General features: G+C 47.4%; 1 protein-coding gene and 1 long non-coding RNA gene across 5 annotated transcripts in view; one reads left to right on the forward strand and one right to left on the reverse strand.

Moving 5' to 3' along the window:
- The window catches only part of LOC147112227 (uncharacterized), an 89072-nt gene that overhangs the window by 55763 nt on the left and 9980 nt on the right, over positions 1 to 23329 (forward strand). The gene's annotated exons all lie outside the window — the stretch shown is intronic.
- lpin1a (lipin 1a) overlaps positions 1 to 23329 on the reverse strand; it is a 212518-nt gene that overhangs the window by 51468 nt on the left and 137721 nt on the right. For 3 of the 4 annotated variants that reach the window (XM_085996294.1, XM_085996296.1, XM_085996295.1), the window contains exons 5-10: positions 19952 to 20062; positions 18819 to 18926; positions 8126 to 8255; positions 3326 to 3632; positions 602 to 695; positions 302 to 489 (exon numbers count right to left, since the gene is read on the reverse strand). In XM_085996294.1, the coding sequence (XP_085852420.1) occupies positions 302 to 489; positions 602 to 695; positions 3326 to 3632; positions 8126 to 8255; positions 18819 to 18926; positions 19952 to 20062 (938 nt within the window). The remainder of the gene's footprint in view (positions 1 to 301; positions 490 to 601; positions 696 to 3325; positions 3633 to 8125; positions 8256 to 18818; positions 18927 to 19951; positions 20063 to 23329) is intronic. The other variant, XM_085996297.1, reaches the window with a different exon arrangement.

Raw genomic sequence — 23329 nt, forward strand, 5'->3', positions numbered from 1 at the left:
CCGCGTTTCCTACATTACAACAGTGACTGCATTCCAAAAAAAAAATACTTCATTGGCTGTAAAGCGCTTTGAGTCGTCCGGTGGTGGTGAAAGGCGCTATATAAATGCAAGTCTTTCTTTATTTTATGGGCTGATGGACACCCACCCACCAAAAACATTGAACGAACATCAGGCCACACAGCAGCTAGACGAATACATTGGTTGTTGTGGCATATTTGCAACATATGGATTAAATAGAGTGAGTCTTGCTTTGTTACTATTGCTGTGGCAAGCACACGTTTAAGCCTCATGGAACTTTTACCTTTCGTTATTTCTTTATCGTCATTAAGTCCGCCACAGAGTGAAATGGAGATGGTCGGCAAGTCCCCAATAGTGTCAGAGAAGCTGTCAACTCCACTGTCCATTCCAGAGCTTCCGACAGACTGTGGTGACTGACTTTCTAAATGTGCTCCATTTTCAGGCCAATTCCTACTCGCGGCGCCATTCTCACTGCAAAAGAAAGAGTTACAGGACTTTTTTTTAAGCCTGTCAGATACTTTCGAGTTTACATTACGCCAACCACTGAACTTCAAGAGAAAATCTACAGCTTCCTGGAAATTACCATTTTGGAAAATAAAGTGCTGCAACTTCAGGATTCATCTCCGTGATATCATCCAGGTAGACGCCATCAGCGCCCAGGTGCCGGCTGCGCTTATCTGGGGTGAAAAAGAGAAACTGTAGATTTATTCGGGACTTCAGCAGCAGTGTCACTTCCATTGTACCAACACAAGAGACATCAATTAGAAGATCACACAAATCCCAATCCGACATATTGCTATAGAGTTCCAGCAAATCTTTTAAATGAACTGGTTTTTCCCCCCCATCTGCAAGGGGAAATCGTCCACTACAATGAAACAGATCTCTTAGCAGATTGGCACAGATAAAACTCACCTCATTCACAGGCTCAGTCCTCAGCCCATGCTCCAGCTGACCACCCACCGTGCTAATTCACTCCACTTTTCACCAACCCCACCCCCACCCCACAACCCCCCTCCCCCCACCCCAACCACCCCCACCTCACAACCGCCCTCCCCCCACCCCACCACCAACCCCCACCCCACCCCCTTTCACCCCATACCTCCACCCCCCACCCCACAACACCCCTCCCCACCCCACAACCCCCCTACCCCCACCCCAACCACCCCCTCCCCACCCCACAACCCCCCTCCCCCCACCCCAACCACCCCCTCCCCCACCCCACAACCCCCCTCCCAACCACCACCCCCCATAACCCCCCTCCCCCACCCCACAACCCCCCTACCCCCACCCCAACCACCCCCTCCCCACCCCACAACCCCCCTCCCCCCACCCCAACCACCCCCTCCCCCACCCCACAACCCCCCTCCCAACCACCACCCCCCATAACCCCCCTCCCCCACCCCACAACCCCCCTACCCCCACCCAACCACCCCCTCCCCCACAACCCCCACCCACCACCCCCCTCCCCCCACCCCACAACCCCCCTCCCCCCACCCAACCCCCCTCCCCCACCCCACAACCCCCCAACCCCCCTCCCCCCACCCCACAACCCCCCTCCCCACAACCCCCCTCCCCCCACCCCACAACCCCCCTCCCCCCACCCCAACCACTACCACCCCCATAACCCCCCTCCCCCAACCACCCCCTCCCCCCAAACCCCCCACCCCAACCTTCCCTCCCCCCACCCCACAACCCCCTCCCCCACCCCACAACCCCCCTCCCCCGCCCCACAACCCCCCTCCCCCACCCCACAACCCCCCTACCCCCACCCCAACCACCCCCACCCACCACCCCACAACCCCCCTCCCCCGCTCCACACACCCCCACCCCCCCATCCCACACCAACACCCAGCCACACCCCCCGCAACAACCCCCCACCCCACCAGAAACAGTTTGCAAAGGAATGTGCCGTATTTTGGAAACATAACTTATGGAACAGCAGAAGGATCGAAAGAGAAAGTTTTACAGAAGAAAGAAACATCTGGTTTGGTCTGGAAATATACAATAGAAACGTTTAATACATTCTGCTGTGGGAGCTGCACAAGCACGTGAAACCTTTCAATGTAATACAGGAACGTTTAACGGTGTGAGACCTTGGTTTTTAAAATGCCTAGCAGGAATTACAGGCTTGTAAGTGGATATGCAGCCTCAAATCTTTGTTGCATATTATAAGAGGGGTCTTGACATGTCCCGAGTTTCTTGCTGGCTATTCTGGGCTTTGCTTTGTCAGGATTCTGTGAATGAACCACCGCTATAGCTGCCAACAGCATTATCTACATTTCAAATTTCTGGCAGCTCATTTGATATTTCATCTGCTACTCAATGTGTCATGCAGAAGATAAGAGCTCACCTTGTGGGGAGCGGCAGAGGAGAATCTACTTCTAGACTCCAAAGAGGAAACATTTTCAAATGGAACAGTCTGTACTTTCATGACTTGGTAAATGTTAGCCCCAATGCCCTTTATGCAAAATTACTAAAAATTGATGCAGTTTTCAGATCTTTGAATTATCCCATGTTCGCTGATGTTTCTTGTACCTACGTAGCTCATTTCCAATACTCAAAAGTCAACACTCAAGGTAATCAAAAGCAAAATACCGTGGATGCTGGAATTCTGAAATAAAAACAGAAAATGCTGGAGATACTGAGCGGGTCGGGCAGCATCCGTGGAGAGAGAAATAGAGTCAACATTTCAGGTCGAGGACCCTTCATCAGAACTATTCCATCAGCAGATCTGACGAAGGGTCATCGACCTGACACGTCCACTCTGTTTCTCGCTCATGTTCATCAATTCGTTTCTAAGGTTTCAGGACCGCTGCACTCCACTCTGAAAGTATTCAACATTTATATATGTATGTGTCCCAATAAGTAGTACAGGTTGAGCGTCCCGAATCCACCAACCTCGGGAACGAGGCTGAGTCGGTTTTCGGGTTTTTCCGGACTTCGGAACGTGTTTCTGATGTCCGAAGTCCGGAAGCGCCAGAGTCCCGGTTGCGTTATTTCCGGACTTCGGACATCAGAAACACGTGCCAAGTCCAGAAATGCCTGGGCCCAGGTTGCGCTATTTCTGGTTTTTGGTAATATACACAAGCCTCCCTCAGGGTGTCCGGATTCCGGAACATTTTACGGGTTTCGGACGACCCTGCCAACAATTGTCCCGGAGTCCGGATTCCAGAACTCTGTTTTTTGGACGCTCAACCTGTATTTTTATTCTTTTATGAAAAATGAAGACTAAGATCATGCAGTTTCGTTTCACAATCACAGCATCTGTAGCACAGTGATTCCCTGGTGCCACTTCAGGCAGTCTTACCTTTCTTCTTGGATGGGGAATCAGTTTTGCTGATCGGATTGCCAATATGGTTTGACTCCCTATTTTCTAGCACCAACGGAGCCGTTGCTGTTGAGGGTTCAAAGTGTTCTGAACCAGGGGTAAAACTCTCCACCGACTGGGATGTAATCCCTCCTGCTGCTAAAGGCTCGGGTTTCACTAGCGGCGGGGGAGTCGATGAACGGTCAGAGTTAACGAAAGGCACGCTCTCAATCACCCTGAAGTGAGTGTTTCCTGATGGAGTGATGTTTACCCTGTTAAGTTCTTCTGTTTTCTGATGAGCAAGGAGCTGAAAAAAAGATTCAGGATGATTAACATTTGTTACACTTATTTATCCATACCAAGCATTATCAAAATCGTTCCACGCCTAATAAACTACAGAACGGCTAACTTTAATAAGAGGGCTTTCACTACTCCTAGGATTGCTGGGTATGGATGCCTGAAAAAAAACACTCAAATCCCAGAGTTAGGCAGGCTACAAAGAGAGAGAGAGTGAGCGAGAAAAAAACAAGAGAAAGGGGAGAAATATGAGAGAGAAAAATGGGAAAGAGCAAAAGAAGGAGAATGAAGAGAAAACAGTGCCACATGACAGATGCAGCTCGCCACTGTTAACCATGTTAATGTGGTGGTCGCACATACACAGCTCACAACTGCATTAAATACACAAGAGCATTAAATACAGAGGCAAGGAGGTAGTGATGTACCTGTACAAGATATTGGTTAGACCACAGTAGTTGTGTAGTTTTGGGCACCCACTGCAGAAAGGATATTGGAGCTGTAAAGAAGTACAATGTAAATTCACTCGGATGGTAACAGGGGTTAAGAGGATTTAGTTAAAATAAGAAACTTGAAAGCTATATTCACTCTATAGTTTTGATCAATGGTGACCCCGACAACATCCTGGGGGTCACCATTGACCAGAACATAAGAACATAAGAACGTAAGAAGTAGGAGCAGGAGTAGGCCATACGGCCCCTCGGGCCTGCTCTGCCATTCAATAGGATCATGGCTGATCTGAATCTAGACTCACGTCCACTTCCCTGCCCTCTCCCCGTAACCCCTAATTCCCTTATCAGCTAGGAAACTGTCTATCTCCATTTTAAATTTATTTAATGTTGCAGCTTCCGCAGCTCTCTGGGGTAGCAAATTCCATAGATTTACAACCCTCTGAGTGAAGAAGTTTCTCCTCATCTCAGTTTTGAAAGGGCAGCCCCTTATTCTTAGATTATGCCCCCTAGTTCTAGTCTCACCCATCAGTGGAAACATCCTCCCCGCATCCACCCGATCAAGCCCCCTCACAATCTTATATGTTTCGATAAGATCGCCTCTCATTCTTCTGAATTCCAATGAGTAGAGGCCCAACCTACTCAACCTTTCCTCATACGTCAACCCCCTCATCTCCGGAATCAACCGAGTGAAGCTTCTCTGAACCGCCTCGAGAGCAAGTATATCTTTTCATAAATATGGAAACCAAAACTGCACGCAGTATTCCAGGTGTGGCCTCACCAATACCCTGTATAACTGCAGCAAGACTTCCCTGTTTTTATACTCCATCCCCCTTGCAATAAAAGCCAAGATTCCATTGGCCTTCCTGATCACCTGCTGCACCTGCATACTAACTTTTTGTGTTTCATGCACCAGAAACTTAACTGGACCACCCACATAAATACTGTGGCAACAAAAGCAGGTCAGAGGCTGGGTATTCTATGGCGAGTGTCTCACCTCCTGACTCCCCAAAGCCTTTCCACCATCTGCAAGGCACAAGTCAGGAGTGTGATGGAATACTCTCCACTTGCCTGGATGAGTGCAGCTCCAGCAACACTCTAGAAGCTTGACACCATCCAGGACAAAGCAGCCCGCTTGATTGGCACCCCATCCACCACCTTAAACATTCACTCCCTCCACCATCGGCGTACCGTGGCTGCAGTGTGTACCATCTACAAGATGCACTGCAGCAACTCGCCAAGGCTTCTTCGGCAGCACCTCCCAAACCCGCGACCTCTTCCACCTAGAAGGACAAGGGCAGCAGGTGCATGGGAACACCACCACCTCCAAGTTCCCCTCCAAGTTACACACCATCCTAACTTAGAAATATATCGCCAATCCTTCATCATCACTGGGTCAAAATCCTGGAACCCCCTACCTAACAGCACTGTGGGAGTACGTTCACCACACGGACTGCAGTGGTTCAAGAAGACGGCTCACCACCACCTTCTCAAGGGCAACTAGGGATGGGCAATAAATGCCGGCCTTGCCAGCGACGCCCACATCCCATAAACAAATAAAAAAACTCAAGCAGAGAAGGTTAAAGGGACGTCTAGTAGAAGTGCACAAAATTTGGAAAGGGTTTGAGAGGGTAAATAGTGAAAGATTATTTCCACTAGTCTGTAAACTAGAAACAAGGAGGGACAAACTAAAAGCAAAAGGGAAAGGGGGCGGAATTGGCAGAATGTTTTCACATGGGGTTATTAGAATTTAGAATGTATTAATGGAAGACTGCTGAAGCAGAATCAAGCAAGACATTTAAAAGAACATTAGCTAAACATTTGAAAAGGGAAAAACATTAAAGGGTATGGGGAATGAGCAAGGAAATAAATAGAGCTAACACTGGAGTAGGTCTGATGGGACAAATAGCCCCCTTTTGCACTGACATTTCTATGGCTCTACGACAATGTATATTGTACACAGACTAACTTCAATGTCCATCCCCAAGAGTGGCTCGGTAGTACCACCACCGACCAAACAGATCTAGTAGCTCAAATCTGGGCATTTATAAGGCTCTGTGGACCATCAGCAGAAGCAGAATTGTATTCCACCACAATCTGCACCTTATGGTCCAGCGTATCCCTCACTCCTCCATCACCATAAAGCCAGATGACCAACCCTGGTTCAATGAGTTCAATGAGGAGTGTTGAAGAGCAGGCCAGAAACAGCACCAAGCGTACTTGAAAAATGAGGTGCCAGCCTGGTGAAGCTACAACACAAGACAACATACATGCTAGACAACACAAGCAGCATGTTACGGACAGAGCAAATCAATCCCACAACCAACGGGTCAGATCAAAGCTCTTCAGCCCTGCCACATCTAGTTGCGAATGGTGGTAGACAATTAAGCAACTAACAGGAGGAGAAGACTCCACGAACATCCCCAGCTTCAATGAAAGAAAGACTTGCATTTATATAGCACCTTTCACGACCACCAAACATCTCAAAGAGCTTTACAGTCAATGAAATACTTTTGGAGTGCAGTCACTGTTGAAATGTGGGAAAAGCGGCAGCCAATTTGCGCACAGCAAGCTCCCACAAACAGCAATGTGATAATGACAGATAAATATTAGTCCCAGGACACCAGGGATAACAACCCTGCTCTTCTTCGAAATAGTGCCATGGAATCTTTTACGTCCACCCAAGAGAGCAGACGGGGCCTCGGTTTAACGTCTCATCCGAAAAACGGCACCTCCGACAGTGCAGCACTCCCGCAACACTGCACTGGAGTGTTAGCCTAGCTTTACGTGCTCAAGTCCCTGGAGTGGGACTGTGAACCCACAACCTTCTGACTCAAGAGGCGGGTGTGCTACCTACTGAACCACAGCTTCAATGGTGACAGATCCCAGCACGTGACTGCAAAAGACGAGGCTGAAGTGTTCACAACCACCCTCAGCCAGAAGTGCCGAGTGGATGATCCTTCTCGGCCTCCTCCTGAGGTCCTCACCACCACAGATGTCAGTCTTCGGTAAATTGGATTCATTCACCGGGACATCGAGAAATGGGCGAGTGCACTGGATACAGCAAAGGCTACGGGCCCCGACAATATCCTGGCTGCAAGTGTTGAATCCCTGTACTCCAGAACCAGTCGCACATCTAGCCAAGCTGCTCCGAGTACAGCTATAACAGAAGCATCTACCAGACCACGTGGAAAATTTTCCATGTATGCCCGGTCCACAAATCGCAGGACAGATTCAACCCAGCCAAATACTGCCCAAGTATAATAGCAAAATACTGCGGATGCTGGAAATCTGAAATAACAACAGAAAACGCTGGAAATACTCAGCAGGCCAGGCAGCATCCGTGGAGAGAGAAACAGAGTTAACGTTTCAGGTCTGGGACCCTTCATCAGAACTGGAAAAAGCTGGAGATGTAACAGATATTAAGCAGGTGCAGAGACAGGGGGGGTGGAAGGAATTGAAGGAATATACTGTGCTTTTGTAAGAGGCAGGAAAGATAAAATGTTGCAAATGGGAATGGCAAAATCAAACAGCATGAAAAATGGGGGCATGGATTATAGTTTGAAATTGCTGAACTCAATGTTGAGGCCAGAAGGCTTTAAAGTGCCTAATCGAAAGATGAGGTGCTGTTCCTCGAGCTTACGTTGAGCTTCATTGGAACAATGTAATAGGCCGAGGACAGAGAGATCAGAGTGGGAGTGAAGCGGAGAATTAAAGTGACAGGCGACCGGAAGCTCGGGGTCACCCTTACGGACTGAACGGAGGTGTTCCGTAAAGCGGTCGCCCAATCTGCGTTTGGTCTCCCCAATGTACTGCCCAAGTAGCCGACACTCAATCAGCAGCAAAGTGATACAAGGAGTCGTCTGCGGTACGATCAAGCAGCACTTACTCACCATTAACCTGCTCTGCCGATGCTCAGTTTGGGTTCCGCTAGACCAGAGTGAGTCAAATGACCTTTTCTCATTCCATACTTTGGAGGTTTCCGTCTCCAGATAAATGAATGGCATTATGGACACACTTTCACAATTACATAATTTTTAAACATTTTTCCAGTTACCTTGGGAGTTTGAGGGAGTTCTCCCCAAGCCCAGTGCATTTCTGCATTGATTCTTTTCAGCCCTCTTTCTGAAGGCTTGCTGACCAATTCAGAATCACTGTTAGGAGTAGGAGGGCGGGATCTTGAAGCACTGTAAAATAATTGAGTAAATCTTCAATGGAAATAAAAATCAGGAGATGTAAAACAGACTGCCGACTCGCGATCACCCATTTTAAACTTTCGCACAAAGTCTAAATCTACCCTGACGTATTTAATACGGGGAGATGGAAGGTTCAGCTTCTAGCTTTTTTAAAAAATACATCTTTGCCTCTTTTTAATCAGCCCAACCCAGGATTCTCTATAACTTGCATCTATTAATACAATTAAATCCTTGCACAAATATAACACTGACACACTTTATTCATGTGTTAAATGAACAATGACATTTGCTATGCGAACAGCTGATTTTCCACAACTCCTTATACTTATCTGGGATAGAACTGTAATAGTGTCCATGTAAAAAATGTACTATTCAAAAATATATTTACACTATTATCTGTTAAACAGGGTGAAATAGGAGCTAGTCATTATTACTTGGATGAAAATGCAGCAGAAGTGGCAAGAGCCATTAAGCTGCTTCCTCTAAGGATCCCCCCTGCCCTAGCCCTGAAATCTCATCTTTCTCCAGTTTCTCTCCGATCTCCCCTCGTGACCTCTTCGCGCTCATCTTATCCATGAGACCCACCTCCTGCTCCCTCGACCCTATTCCCACCAAATTGCTGACCACCCAACTTCCCTTCCTTGCCCCCCATGTTAGCTGACATTGTTATCGGTTCTCTCTCCTCAGGTACTGTCCCCCTCCCCCTCAAATCTGCCATCATCACCCTTCTCCTCAAAAAAACAACCCTTGATCCCTCCGTCCTTGCAAACTACCGCCCCATCTCCAACATCCCTTTCCTCTCTAAAGTCCTTGAACATGTTGTCGCCTCCCAAATCCGTGCCCATCTTTCAATCCCTCCAATGATATTTCTGCCCTTGCCACAGTACCGAAACGGCTCTCATCAAAGTCACAAATGATATCCTTTGTGACTGTGACAAAGTTAATTATCCCTCCTTGTCCTTCTTGACTTGTCTGCAGCCTTTGACACGGTTGACCACTCTATCCTTCTCCAACGCCTCTCCACCATCGTCCAGCTGGGTGGGACTGCACTCGCCTGGTTCCATTCTTATCTATCTAATTGTAGCCAGAGAATCACCGGCAACGGCTTCTCTTCCCACTCCCGCATCGTTACTTCTGGTGTCCCCCAAGGATCTATCCTCGGCCCCCTCCTATTTCTCATCTACATGTTGCCCCTTGGTGACATCATCCAAAAACACCGTCAGTTTCCACATGTACGCTGACGACACCCAGCTCTACCTCACCACCACTTCTCTCAACCCCTCCATGGTCTCTAAATTGGCAAACTGCTTGTCCGATAAGCAGAACTTTTCTCTATTGGGAAGACCGAAGCCATTGTTTTCGGTCCCTGCCACAAACTCCGTTCCCTAGCCACTGACTCCATCCCTCTCCCTAACATCTGTCTGAGGCTAAACCACACTGTTCGCAACCTTGGTGTCATATTTGACCCTGAAATGAGCATAACTAAGACTGCCTATTTCCACGTCCGTAACATCGCCCGTCTCCGCCCCGCCTCAGCTCATCCGCTGCTGAAACCCTCATCCATGCCTTTGTTACCTCAGGACTTGACTATTCTAATGCACTCCTGGCTGGCCCCCCACATTTTACCCTACATAAACTTGAGGTGATCCAAAATTCGGCTGCCCGTGTCCTAACTCGCACCGAGTCCTGTTCGCCCATCACCCCCTGTGCTCGCTGACCTACATTGACTCCCGGTTAAGCAGCGCCTCGATTTCAAAATTCTCATCCTTGTTTTCAAATCCCTCCAGGGCCTCGCCCCCTCCCTATCTCTGTAATCACCTCCAGCCCCACAACCCCCCGAGATATCTGCGCTCCTCTAATTCTGCCCTCTTGAGCATCCCTGATTATAATCGCTCAACCATTGGTGGCCGTGCCTTCAGCTGCCTGGGCCCTAAGCTCTGGAATTCCCTGCCTAAACCTCTCCACCTCTCTACCTCTCTTTCCTCCTTTAAGACGCTCCTTAAAACTGACCTCTTTGACCAAGCTTTTGGTCACCTACCCTAATTTCTCCTTATGTGGATCAGTGTCAAATTTTTTGTCTTAAAATACTCCTGTGCAGCACCTTGGGACGTTTTACTATGTTAAAGGCGCTATATAAATACAAGTTGTTGTTTAAATGTCTAATTATGTACATGGATTAGAAAGCATATCCACTTCATGAAGATAACCCCCAACAGACTCATTCCAATAATAAAGAATGGGGGGGGGGGGGGGGGAATTGATAAATGTGCTTCACCTTCAGTCCAACAAGTCCCAGAGCAGCAACAATATATGTGCAGAAAATGTGCTTATTGTAGTTCACTCTATAAACTGTGAATTCTTATTTCATGCAGCAAATTCTGTTTTTTATTCTAACTTTGCCTTATTTATTGGGTTGAGATTCAATAAGTTTATTTCCATAAACAAAGAACAGGAATATAATTCATCGGAACAGAAAAAGGTCAGTTGGCAAAACACGCCTACTCTCTTTGATAGACAAACCCCAACTTCGACTTTTCATCGAATCCCTTCTCTCTCTAGAGACATACCTAGTCATCTCTTGAATATTTATTAAAATAATTATTTTACATTTATCCACACTGAACGAATCTGCCATCTATTAATGGTTAAGAAGGCAAATGGTATGTTGGCCTTCGTAGCGAGAGGGTTCGAGTAAAGGAACAAGGATGTCTTGCTGCAGTTGTACAGGGCCTTGGTGAGACCACACCTTGAGTATTGTGTGCCGTTTTGGTCGCCTTATCTGAGGAAGGACGTTCTTGCCATGGAAGGAGTTCAGCGAAGATTCACCAGACTGATACCTGGGATGGCAGGAATGACGTATGAGGAGAGATTGGGTCGATTGGGCTTGTACTCACTGGAGTTTAGAAGAATGAGAGGGGATCTCATTGAAACTTATAAAATTCTAACAGGACTAGACAGACTAGATGCTGGAAGGATGTTCCCGATGGCGGGGGAGTCCAGAACCAGGGGTCACAGTCTAAGGATAAGAGGTAAGCCATTTAGGACAGAGATGAGGAGGGATTTCTTCACCCAGAGAGTGGTGAACCTGTGAAATTCTCTACCACAGAAGGCAGTAGAGGCCAATTCATTAAATATATTCAAGAAGGAGTTGGATATATTTCTTAAGGCTAAAGGAATCAAGGGGTATGGGGAGAAGGCAGGGACAGGGTACTGAATGTGGATGATCAGCCATGATCTCATTGAATGGCGGAGCAGGCTCGAGGGGCCAAATGGCCGACTCCTGCTCCTATCTTCTATGTTTCTATGATAAATTTGGGTCATTTCCATCCGCAACAGTTGGAACTGTGAAGTAATGCAGGTTTTCTCATTGTACCACACAAACACATGGGGGGAGAAATTGGGTGAGTAGCGCCACTGGCTGCGCCTCCCACGGTACTGAGTTGGGGCGATAATGGTGGCGTTAGCCTTTTGCGCTGCGCCGCCACCGATGACGTCATCAGTGTGTGCAGCGCCCCATTCGCGCCCCGTTCGCGGTATCACGGGGCCTTACTGTGCCGGCAGCGGCGCAAGTTAAGGTGGAGGTGCGGGGCGGCCGCCTTTTTCGGCGGCCGCCTGCCAGCACCTCCGTCCCCGGCCTCCTAACCCCCCCTCCACGGCATTGCTGGCTGTTTCCCGAGAGCCCGGCACTTCTCCTCGGTGCCGGGCTCATTTGCCGGCACTCGCGATCGGGGATCGCGCTGTTGCAGGCCCCTCCCCCTTAACAGTGGGAGGAAGGCCTGCAGTACCGCAGCGTGCCGTGCCGCAGCATGTGGCGCTGTGGCACGTTGCGCTGCGATATTCAGTTTCAGCGCCCTAAGAGGGACGCGGAGCGCCTCGAGCCTCGCCCCGTGTCCCTCGAGGGGCAATGAAACTGAATATCTGACGATCGCTGAAGCCTCGCACGCTGCGCTAAATCCTGCGCTCAGGCGACTTGTGCGCCACTTTGGCGGCCCAACCCAATTTCTAGGCCATGGTATGAAGATGATGGCTCATGGGAATGCTGGGATTTGCAAAAATAATTGAATCCCTGCCTTCAATTCCTGTATTCAATCCAACACAACGGTGGTAATGCTGCAAGTCAGACTTGATGTAGTGTTACCTTATCAATTATTAGATTTAATAAATGACATGGCATCACTCTTGCTTTATGTTCACCCGTATTTGCAATACATTAGATCTTAAATCTAAAGTCTTGGTGTAATAAAATTGTTGAACCTTTTATTTCCCAGTTGGTTTACTAATAATATTGTTGAAGCATAATGAAGACACTCCCTACGTATTAAGTTTCCAACTATCAAGCTGTGAAACAAAATTTCCCATCACTTCAGGTTCGTGAGATAAATTTGCGGTTTAGCTTCACGCTCACTAAATATTTTTAACCTGTAGATCTCTTTCTGAAACAAAAAAAAATTGCAGCTAATGACACGAAGTTTCCTGGAAAGCATCGCCGTCGCCATGGTGCAAGAGTGGTGTTGGGTTTTTTTTTTGAGGAAATTTGCGCATAACTGATTGATGCGGGTTTTATGCTGAATCATGGCACAGAAATTCGGGTCGGGGGCTTCCCGCGGGTGCAAGCCCCCAACCTGCACTTACCTAGCGCGCCGGCCGTTGAGCTGTGGGCCCGCGTGGGATTCCGATCCTGGGCCTGCTCCAACTGCCGGTGCGCAGTGCTTGCGTATCCCAGGGGCGCAGTTAGTTCGATGCGTCCCCTGGGATCACGTGGGCCATGGGGAGCCAATCGGAGCAGGGAATGCTCCATTCATAAGTCTGACAGGAAGAGCTGTCAAGATTTATAAATAGCACGGCCCCAAAACAGCACTAAATCTTGAAATAAATTTTTTTAAAACCACATTTTTTAAATAAACTATAAATTACATGAAATAACTATTTTAAACAATAATTTAAATTTTTGAAAAAATAATTTTATTTTCTAACGGGGCTAAAAATAAACTTACCTTTCTTTAAAGTATTAAAAAATAATAAACCTGTGGAAAAAATGTTTTAATTTTAATTAATTCACCACTTACCTTGTAAAAAGCAGGCCTTACGCCTGCTTTTTACATGTCTAACTTCTGGAGACTTACCTTCCCGGGAAAACCTGCAAAAAAAAACGAAGTTCGATGCGCACGCGCAGCCTCGCCCGCGCACGCGTTCGAACTCTGAACCCCTTCTTTCAGGGGAACGGAAGTGCCGGTTTCCCACGCAGTGCATGCAGGAAACCGGCACTTCCATTGGGCTTACGGGTGAGTACCCCGTGCGTACTCACCCGTGGAGACCCGAAGTTCTGGGCCAATATTGCAACGACGAATTTCCTCAATAGTTTGCGCAGATTCCAACACAAGTCTGTCGAAACCGCCTGCCGCTCATTTACGCAGCTCCCGCTGCAAAAGACCAACACTTGCGAATTTCCTGGATTGATGCGCTGCCGAGATTTAGGAGCAGAGAGGTGTCCGAGTCACTTGATACCAGCGTAAACTGAGACGCTTGCGATTTCCTTTTCATTTTTTTTCTTTAATTTTTCCTCACTACACTAAACTTGACCCAAAGTGCAGTTAGTCTGGGAGCACGGGAAATTTTCAGGCCCACCATCTCCCACACATTCAGAATGACTGTAATGACCTTCCAATGGGCACACCGCCCGCTCTGCACAATAATGGGAGAGGAAGAGGAGTAGCAGAAACAAGAGGCCCCGAGAGTGAGGCACCACGGGAGAAGGCAGCAGCCCACTCACCAATACCCCTATTGGTGGCACTACACCAATCCACACAGAGGAGCAAAATGTGTGATCAGCAGCGATCTGTGGAATCTGCTTCATTATTAGGAATGAGCAGGACTCTGTTTCATAGTGTCATAGAGTTATACAGCACAGAAAGAGGCCCTTCGGCCCATCGTGTCCGCGCTGGCCATCAAGCCCTGTCTATTCTAATCCCATTTTCCAGCACTTGTATGCTATGGCGTTTCAAGTGCTCATCTAAATGCGTCTTGAATGTTGTGAGGGTTACATAGAAACATAGAAGATAGGAGCAGGAGTAGGCCATTCGGCCCCTCGAGCCTGCTCCACCATTCAATGCGATCACGGCTGATCATCTAATTTCAGTACCCGGTCCCTGCTTTCTCCCCATACCCCTTGATCCCTTTAGCCTTAAGAAATATATCCAACTCCTTCTTGAATATATTTAATGAATTGGCCTCCACTGCCTTCTGTGGTAGAGAATTCCACAGGTTCACTACTCTCTGGGTGAAGAAATTCCTCCTCATTTCTGTCCTAAATGGCCTACCCCTTATCCTTAGATAAGGTTCCTGCCTCTACCACCCTTTCAGGCAGTGAGTTCCAGATTCCAACCACCCTCTGGGCGAAATAGTTTTTCCTCAAATCCCCTCTAAACCACCTGCCCCTTACCTTGAAACTGTGCCCCCTGGTTATTGACCCCTCTACTAAGGGGAAAAGTTCCTTTCTATCTACCCTATCTATGCCCCTCATAATTTTGTACAGCTCAATCAGGTCCCCCCTCAGCCTTCTCTGCTCCAAGGAAAACAACCCCAGCCTGTCCAGCCTCTCTTCATAGCTGAAGCGCTCCAGCCCAGGTAACATCCTGGTGAATCTCCTCTGCACCCTCTCCAATGCAATCACATCCTTCCTATAGTGTGGTGACCAGAACCGCACACAGTATTCCAGCTGTGGCCTAACTAGCGTTTTGTACAGCTCTGTCATAATGTTTAAAATGATTAACTTTGTCATTATATTGGTCGATTCCTCATTTGCGTTGATTTTTCATTATTTTCGTTGTGCTGATACCACCAGGAAATCAGTTTTGTCAGATTACCGAGTTCAGTGCAAGGGAGTCAAGGTACTGAAACAGGACAAATGCATACCCAGCCCAGTCGGCCCTGCAAAGACCTCCTCATTAACATCTGGGAACTGGTCTCCCACAGACGAATCGAGCAACAGCTTGACATAGTCACACTCACAGAACCAACCAACATCCGAGGCACCTCCCCATCTCCATCCTTGGGTATGTCCTGTCCCACCGGCAGAAGCCAAAGGTGGACGCACAAGTGATATATAGTCGGGTGGGAGTGGCCACGAGAGTCCTCAACATTCGGAGCCCATGAAGTCTGATGGCTTCAGGTCAAACATGGGCAAGGAAGCTCCTGCAGCCTAGCACTCTCCCTCAGCTGATAATCAGTACTCCTCCACGTTGAGCACTTGGAGGGAGCTCCGAGGATGGCAGAATATAGAGTGCAAAAGACGAGGCTGAAGTGTTCACAACCACCCTCAGCCAGAAGTGCCGAGTGGATGATCCTCCTCGGCCTCCTCCTGAGGTCCTCACAACCACAGATGCCAGTCTTCGGCTAATTTGATTCACTCACCGGAATATTAAGAAATGACGCACTGCACTGGACACAGTAAAGGCTAAAGGCCCCGACAAAATCCTGGCTGCAGAGCTGAAGCCTGGTGCTCCAGAACTATACATGCCTTTAGCCTAGCTGTTCCAGTACAGCTACAACAGTAACATCTACCTGACAACGTGGAAACTTTTCCAGGTATGTCCTTGTCCACAAAAAGTAGGACAGTTTCAGCCCGGCCAATTTCCGCCCCATCAGCCTACACTCGATCATCAGCAAAGTGATGGAAGGTGTTGTCGACAGTGCTATCAAGTGGCACTTACTCACCAATAACCTGCTCACTGATGCCCAGTTTGGGTTCCACCAGGACCACTCGGCTCCAGACCTCATTACAGCCTTGGTCCAAACATGAACAAAAGAGCTGAATTCCAGAGGTGAGGTGAGAGTGACTGCCCTCGACATCAAGGCAGCATTTGACCGAGTGTGGCATCAAGGAGCCCGAGTAAAACTGAAGGCAATGGCGAACAGTGGGAAAAAAACTCTCCACTGGTTGGAGTCAAAGCTGGGACAAAGGAAGATGGTTGGGTTTGTTAGAGACCAATCATCTCATCCTCAAGATATCGCTGCAGGAGTTCCTCAGGGCAGTGTCCGAGGCCCAACTATCGTCAGCTGCTTCATCAATGACCTTCCCTCCATTATAAAGTCAGAAATGGGGATGTTCACTGATGATTGCAGTGTTCAGTGCCATTCGCAACCCCATAGATAACGAAGCAGTCCATGCCCGCGTGCAGCAAGACCTGGGCTGGGGCTGATAAGTGGCAAGTAACATTCGCGCCACATAAGTGCCAGGCAATGACCATCTGCAACAAGAGAGAGTCTAACCACCGCCCCTTGACAATCAGTGGCATTACCATCATCAAATCCCCGACCATTCTGTTACAAGCAGCTCACCTCCTTAAACATTCACTCCCTCCACCACCGGCGTACCGTGGCTGCAGTGTGGACCAGCTACAAGATGCACTGCAGCAACTCGCCAAGGCTTCTTCGACAGCATCTCCCAAACCCATGACCTTTAAGGGCAGCAGGCACATGGGAACACCACCACCTCCAAGTTCCCCTCCAAGTCACACACCATCCTGACTTAGAAGTAGAACGCCATTACTTCATCGTTGCTAGGTCAAAATCCTGGAACTCCCTCCCTAACAGCACTGTGGGAGTACCTTCACCACACGGACTGCAGCGGTTGAAGAAGGCGGCTCACCACCACCTTCTCAAGGGCGATTAGGGATGGGCAATAAATGCTGGCCTTGCCAGCGACGCCCACATTCCATAAACGAATTTTTAAAAATCAAGTGTTGTCAAGCTTGGCTGTTGCCATACTTTGACAGCACAGCCAAGATCAGGAACTCTAACTTCATTTTATAATGTTCAACATGCTAGTTAGGTCACAGCTGGAATACTGTGTGCAGTTCTGGTCACCACACTATAGGAAGGATGTGATTGCATTGGAGAGGGTGCAGAGGAGATTCACCAGGATGTTACCTGGGCTGGAGCGCTTCAGCTATGAAGAGAGACTGGACAGGCTGGGGTTGTTTTCCTTGGAGCAGAGAAGACTGAGGGGGGACCTGATTGAGGTGTACAAAATTATGAGGGGCATAGATAGGGTAGATAGAAAGGAACTTTTCCCCTCAGTAGAGGGGTCAATAACCAGGGGGCACAGTTTCAAGGTAAGGGGCAGGAGGTATAGAGGGGATTTGAGGAAAAACTATTTCACCCAGAGGGTGGTTGGAATCTGGAACTCACTGCCTGAAAGGGTGGTAGAGGCAGGAACCCTCACAACATTCAAGAAGCATTTAGATGAGCACTTGAAACACCATAGCATACAAGGCTACGGACCAAGTGCTGGAAAATGGGATTAGAATAGACAGGGCTTGATGGTCGCCGCGGCCACGATGGGCTGAAGGGCCTCTTTTTGTGCTGGATAACTCTATGACTCTATAACATCAAAAACATACAGAAAATAAGTTTTCACAGTGTAAGGATGCTGCTGTACTATCATTTTTACAGCAACAAAAAATATCTGCGGACCTAGCAGTTTGGCTCCAGAAGTGAAGCCACGTACTTGGTAGGTACCAAGTCACTTTATTCAGGTGCTTCAATGGACAGCCTGAACACTTCAGAAACTTAAGCAGAGCCGTGTTAATGTTAGAAGTAGGTGAACATCCCCACTTGCATGCTGAAAACATTAGAAAGTTGTTGCCCATGGAATGAGGAGCTCTGTGAAGAGCTCGGTGCCGGCAGTGCTCAGTGCCAAACCCCAGCAACACACTGCCCTTCAGGAGAACTTGTCCGAGGGGCGCCCATCGCACGCTGCACCTACTGGCCGCCCGAGGGCAGTCGCTGCATGCAAGCAGCAGCGTCACATCTATATTTTAATGGTTACAAAAGGCATTCAGTGCTCAGATGATTAAACAGCTCCAAGGCAAATATTTTATTTAATACCACAAGGTCGCACAACACACAATCCAGTCAGTAACACCACCCAGAACTAAGAACTCAAATTATACATTTCATTTCCGTCAAGGAGAGAAACACAGTATTTGGTGAAATATCTACCCAGCCTTTGGAGGTACAGAGAGGAACTTTTGTGTATGTTGGCTGTTAGTTTCTACAGACTGACAGAATAAAGTGAATGTGACCAGAATATAAAAATCAGCGCAGGCACACAGTGTCATTTCCCATGCAAATTACAGTATAGTAATGACCAAAAACCTCATGTGGAACTGATGATTAACTCACCCCCAAATCACGGAGACTTTCTAAACCTAAATGGAATTTGGCATCCAATAATTTAAGAAAGTCAAATCTACATAGTTGTTTTTAGGACCTTGGAATTATAGTATTCACTTTTTTTTAAATTGGGAGAATTTTAAAATAAACCAAAACAGCAACAATTGAACTAGGGGGAATGACGAATACACAGTACACTTTAGAATTGGACTTTAAGATATGACCAATATGTCTATGCGAGAACACACACACACACCAAAACTTCTTTAGGTTAATTAAAAAAAAGGTTAAAATCAATCGATATATTATCGTGAATGGTTAATGTGTTAGCAGCGTCACGGAGGCATGCCTGCGGGACGCGCGGTAGCGCTCGTATACCTGAGCATAGACGGAGAAAGAGACGAAGGCTGTGGGCAAGAGCTAGACAAACCTCCGGCAACGGTGACCAAAAGATGCGTAGTCAGATGCTCACTTTCTACAGGCAGACTAGAGTGTTGCAGTGCAGGAAGGAAAGCAAAATTATTTAAGATGCCTGGTTCTTGCTGAAATATCTGAACAGAGAGTGTAGGAGTGACAAGGACAACAGCCGGTTGTGACATCCTCCCTGTGTTATACTCGCGGTACCGACAATTAAGGTTATTTAACCGGAACGCATTTGAGCCGGGCAAACAAGGACTGTTTCCCATCTGAAAATGGAATGGTACTTTAAGAAAATCGTAACTGATATAATTGACCCAAATATATACAAAGTTGATAGTATTGGAGAATTAAATCTAACACAGTATAGGATATCCCCATTTGATCCATTTATATATACCTGTAACTTGGGATTAAAAACAAAACAGGCGGAGATAGACAGATATTTGAGCTACAGGGGAGTCGAGGGTTATGGGGAGCGGGCAGGGAAGTGGAGTTGAGGCCAAGATCAGATCAGCCATGATCTTTGACATGAATCTTGTCATTCATGTGAAAATGACTTATGAAATAATACTGGGCGGCCTGCTGGTGGCGCTGTCCAGGGAGAGTATAAATACTCGGGCACGGGCCCAGCTTGTGCAGGACATTCTTTAACAGGAACTAGTGAAGGACACAACTAGATCTCCATGTTGTAAAACAGTTGATTAAAGCCTTGTTTAATACTCAGACCAAGTGCCTAGTAGTTTTCTTACGTCAATCTTATTGAATGGCGGAGCAGGCTCGAGGGGCCGAATGGCCAACTCCTGCTCCGATTTCTTATGGTCTTATGGTCTTATCTCACTCCATAAACAAAGCATGGAGGTGAAAAGCCTCATTAATACAATACAATCTAAAGAATTAACTGTCCTAAATACTGGCAAAACAAAAAGGAATTCACCCGCACTCACCCCCCTACCAACCGTTAAAGCCTTTTCTTGCTGTTTTCCATCACAAGTATATAGATCTGACAGAAAGTAGATAGAAAACAGCAAGTGCAATACCTATTAACACAGGAATGAGTCAGAGGCATTGCAAAGCTCACGAAGACCACGTACCCATGTCTGGATGAACATTCGCTGTCTGAATGCGGACGCACTGAAGGTTGTGTGAAGTTATCCGAGGTACTGGCCAGCAGTTGCTTGTCACTGTACATATATGTCGAGCCCCTGAAGAGGAAAAGCAATGCAGTCATTAGTGAGAAGCTTGCAAAGGCAGTTTGCAATTGTTCAAAGTGCGGTGGTGAATAATGACATTGCCCGGAATCCCACTTGGGTACAAAAGGACGCGAACAGCTTAGTCTCCCCATCACAATTTTCCACCAATTACATGAAATGAAAGCTGGAGCCAAAAAACACCAGGCCTTGAAGAGTTGATCTGCGATGCAAAACTTTCCACACACGACGACAAATGACATTGTGACGAGATAGAACTGAATATTGAATTTGTCTATCTCTTGGATTAGATCTTACAAAACCTCATTTCGGACTTCCTTGTTATGCAAATCTCAGAAAACTAATTATGCGTTGAAAGTACCTTCCATTGGTGAAATATAAACTAGATTATTCCAGAATTGTCAGAATTTAACATACCACAGCAACACAGTTAACGTTTTAAGAAAAGACAATTTTACTACATTTTCACACCCTTGCGTGTATGTATTGTGTAATTGATGAGAATGTTATATTTATATTTCAGTGAAGATCACCTGCTCAGCTCATGAGTTTTGATTACAACTTCTTCTTCCCAAATCTTTATATACATGTGACTGTATATTGGGGTACAGAGAGTGCTACTATACATAGTGAGACAGAATGGGCAAGAAAGCTACAAATTCTAGGACAGCTTGTAAAAGGGCAGCAGTGAAAGTATTTGCATATATTGGCCCAGAAATTCGGGTCTCCACGGGTGAGTACGCACGGGGTACTCACCCGTAGACCCAACGGAAGTGCCGGTTTCGTGCATGCACTGCGCATGCGCGAGAAACCGGAACTTCCATTCCCTTAAAGGGGTTCACAGGTCGAACACGTGCGCCGGAGAAGCAGCGCGTGCGCCTGGAACTTCCGTTTTTTTTTTTTTGCAGGTTTCTCCGGGAGGGTAAGTCTCCAGCAGTTACACTTTTAAAAAGCAGGCGCAAGGCCTGCTTTTAACAAAGTAAGTGGTGAATTAATTAAAATTAAAACATTTTTTCCACAGGTTTATTATTTTTAAATACTTTAAAGGTAAGTTTATTTTTAGCCCCGTTAGAAACTGTAATTAATTTTTTCAAAAATTTAAATTAGTTTAAAATAGTTATTTTATGTAATTTATAGTTATTTTAAAAATGTGATTTTTTTTTTTTTAATTATTTGAAGTTTTAGTGATGTTTTGGGGCTTATAGTATTTATAGGTTTGACAGCTCTTCCTGTCAAACTTATGAATGAAGCATTCCCTGCTACCATTGGCTCTCCGTGGCCCACGTGATTCCAGGGGTCACTTCGAACTAACTGCGCCCCTGGGATACGCAAGCACTGCGCGCCGGCAGTTGGAGCAGGCCCAGGATCGGAATCCCACGCGGGCCCACAGCTCAGCGGCCGGCGCGCAAGGTAAGTGCAGGTCGGGGGCTTGCACACGCGGGAAGCCCCCAACCCAAATTTCTGGGCCGTTACGTAAAGGCAAGAATTCCAAGCCACGATACTTTAGTGAAAGGAAACGCAACTAATTTAATTAATTAAAGGATGCAACAGAATTGGTGAGTGGTAATTTTGATTTTTACTTCAAAATACTTTCCCTCGGATTCAGTGACTGAGCAAACCCCGTTAGGCGAGCCCTTGCTCCCCAGGGACAGGAAAATGCCTCTCTCTGTCCAGTATCTGAGTGATACAGTGTCAGCCATGGCTCAGTGGGTAGCACACTCGCCTCTGAGTCAGAAGGTTGTGGGTTCAAGTCCCACGCCAGGGACTTGAGCACATCCAGCTAGGCTGACACTCCAGTGCAGTGCTGAGGGAGTGCTGCACTGTCGGAGGTGCCGTCTTTCGGATGAGACGTTAAACCGAGGCCCCGTCTGCTCTCTCAGGTGGACGTAAAAGATCCCATGGCACTATTTCGAAGAAGAGCAGGGGAGTTCTCCCTGGTGTCCTGGCCAATATTTATCCCTCAACCAACATATCAAAACAACAGATTATCTGGTCATTATCACATTGCTGTTTGTGGGATCTTGCGGTGTGCAAATTGGCTGCCGTGTTTCCCACATTACAGCAGTGACTCCACTTCAAAAAGTACTTAATTGGCTGTAAAGCGCTTTGGGACATCCAGTGGTCGTGAAAGGTGCTGGAGAAATGCAAGTCTTTCTTTAACATAAAACCCCTATCACTGTATTTCAGCTGACCAGTCACAGGGTGCCTGTCCAACTGAGAGCGGGCGGCAGTTTTGCTGTAGCATGTTGCACAGATTTTCTTCTAAATACAAAAAAATATGAATCAAAATAGAGAGTAAACAAATGTCAAAGACCTCTTCGAATAGCTCGGTCAGTAAAAGCAACGGGTAACTAAGTAGCGTAGACTGATGGCCCAGGGTCTTTTACCAGTCAGTGCTCACTTTTCATTTATTTGTCCAATTAGGGGATGGGCAATAAATGCTGGCTTTGCCTACGGCGCCCACATCCCAGGAACGAATATAAAAATAAATGGGAGCGACGCTCGCAAGGCTATATTTATTGCCCTTCCGTCGTTGCCCTGAGAAAGTGGTGGACCTTCTTCTTGAACCACTGCAGTTCTTGCACAAATGGTGCTCCCCACGATGGCGTTAGGGAGGGAATTCCAGGATACTGACCCAGTGACAATAAAGGAACGGCAGTATACCTTCAAGTCAGGATAGTAATTGACTTGGAGGTGGTGGTCTTCCAACCACATTGCTGCTCTTGTCCTTCTCGGAGGTCAAAATCACAATTGGGAGATTGCCGTCAAACTGAGCTTCAAATGCTGCACTTCACCCTGTCGATTATACATACAGCAGCCACAGTGCAATAATGGCAGGGGGTGGGGTAGAGAATCCAGTGGCAGAGGCACCAAACACGCAAACTGCTCTATCCTGTTGGTGTCAAGCTTCTCGAGTGTTGTTGCAACTGCACCCATCCTGGTGAGTGGTGAGAATTCCATCACACTCCTGCCTGGAGTCTCGCAGGTGTTAAAGAGACGTTGGGCTCGAATTTCCAAGCCCCGTGGAGGTGGGAGTGGTGGGAAAATTGCAGAATCAGGGGGCACAAACCCATCCTGCCCCCAACCCACCTCCGTGCCAATGTCCCAGGAGGCGGGTATCCGACCATGTGCTGGGAGCCGCCTCCCCGAGGCGGGAAGGGGATTAGTGCCAATTAACTGCCTGTTAAGTTTTTTGCCTAATCCCTATTTTTAGCCCTGAAGTGTGGGCTTCCCAATGGCTCCGAACCATGCCAAGTTAGC

The sequence above is a fragment of the Somniosus microcephalus genome, chromosome 9, assembly GCF_052327205.1.
Source record: "Somniosus microcephalus isolate GS21.2 chromosome 9, FLI_Smic_1.0, whole genome shotgun sequence".
NCBI classification, from domain to species: domain Eukaryota; kingdom Metazoa; phylum Chordata; class Chondrichthyes; order Squaliformes; family Somniosidae; genus Somniosus; species Somniosus microcephalus.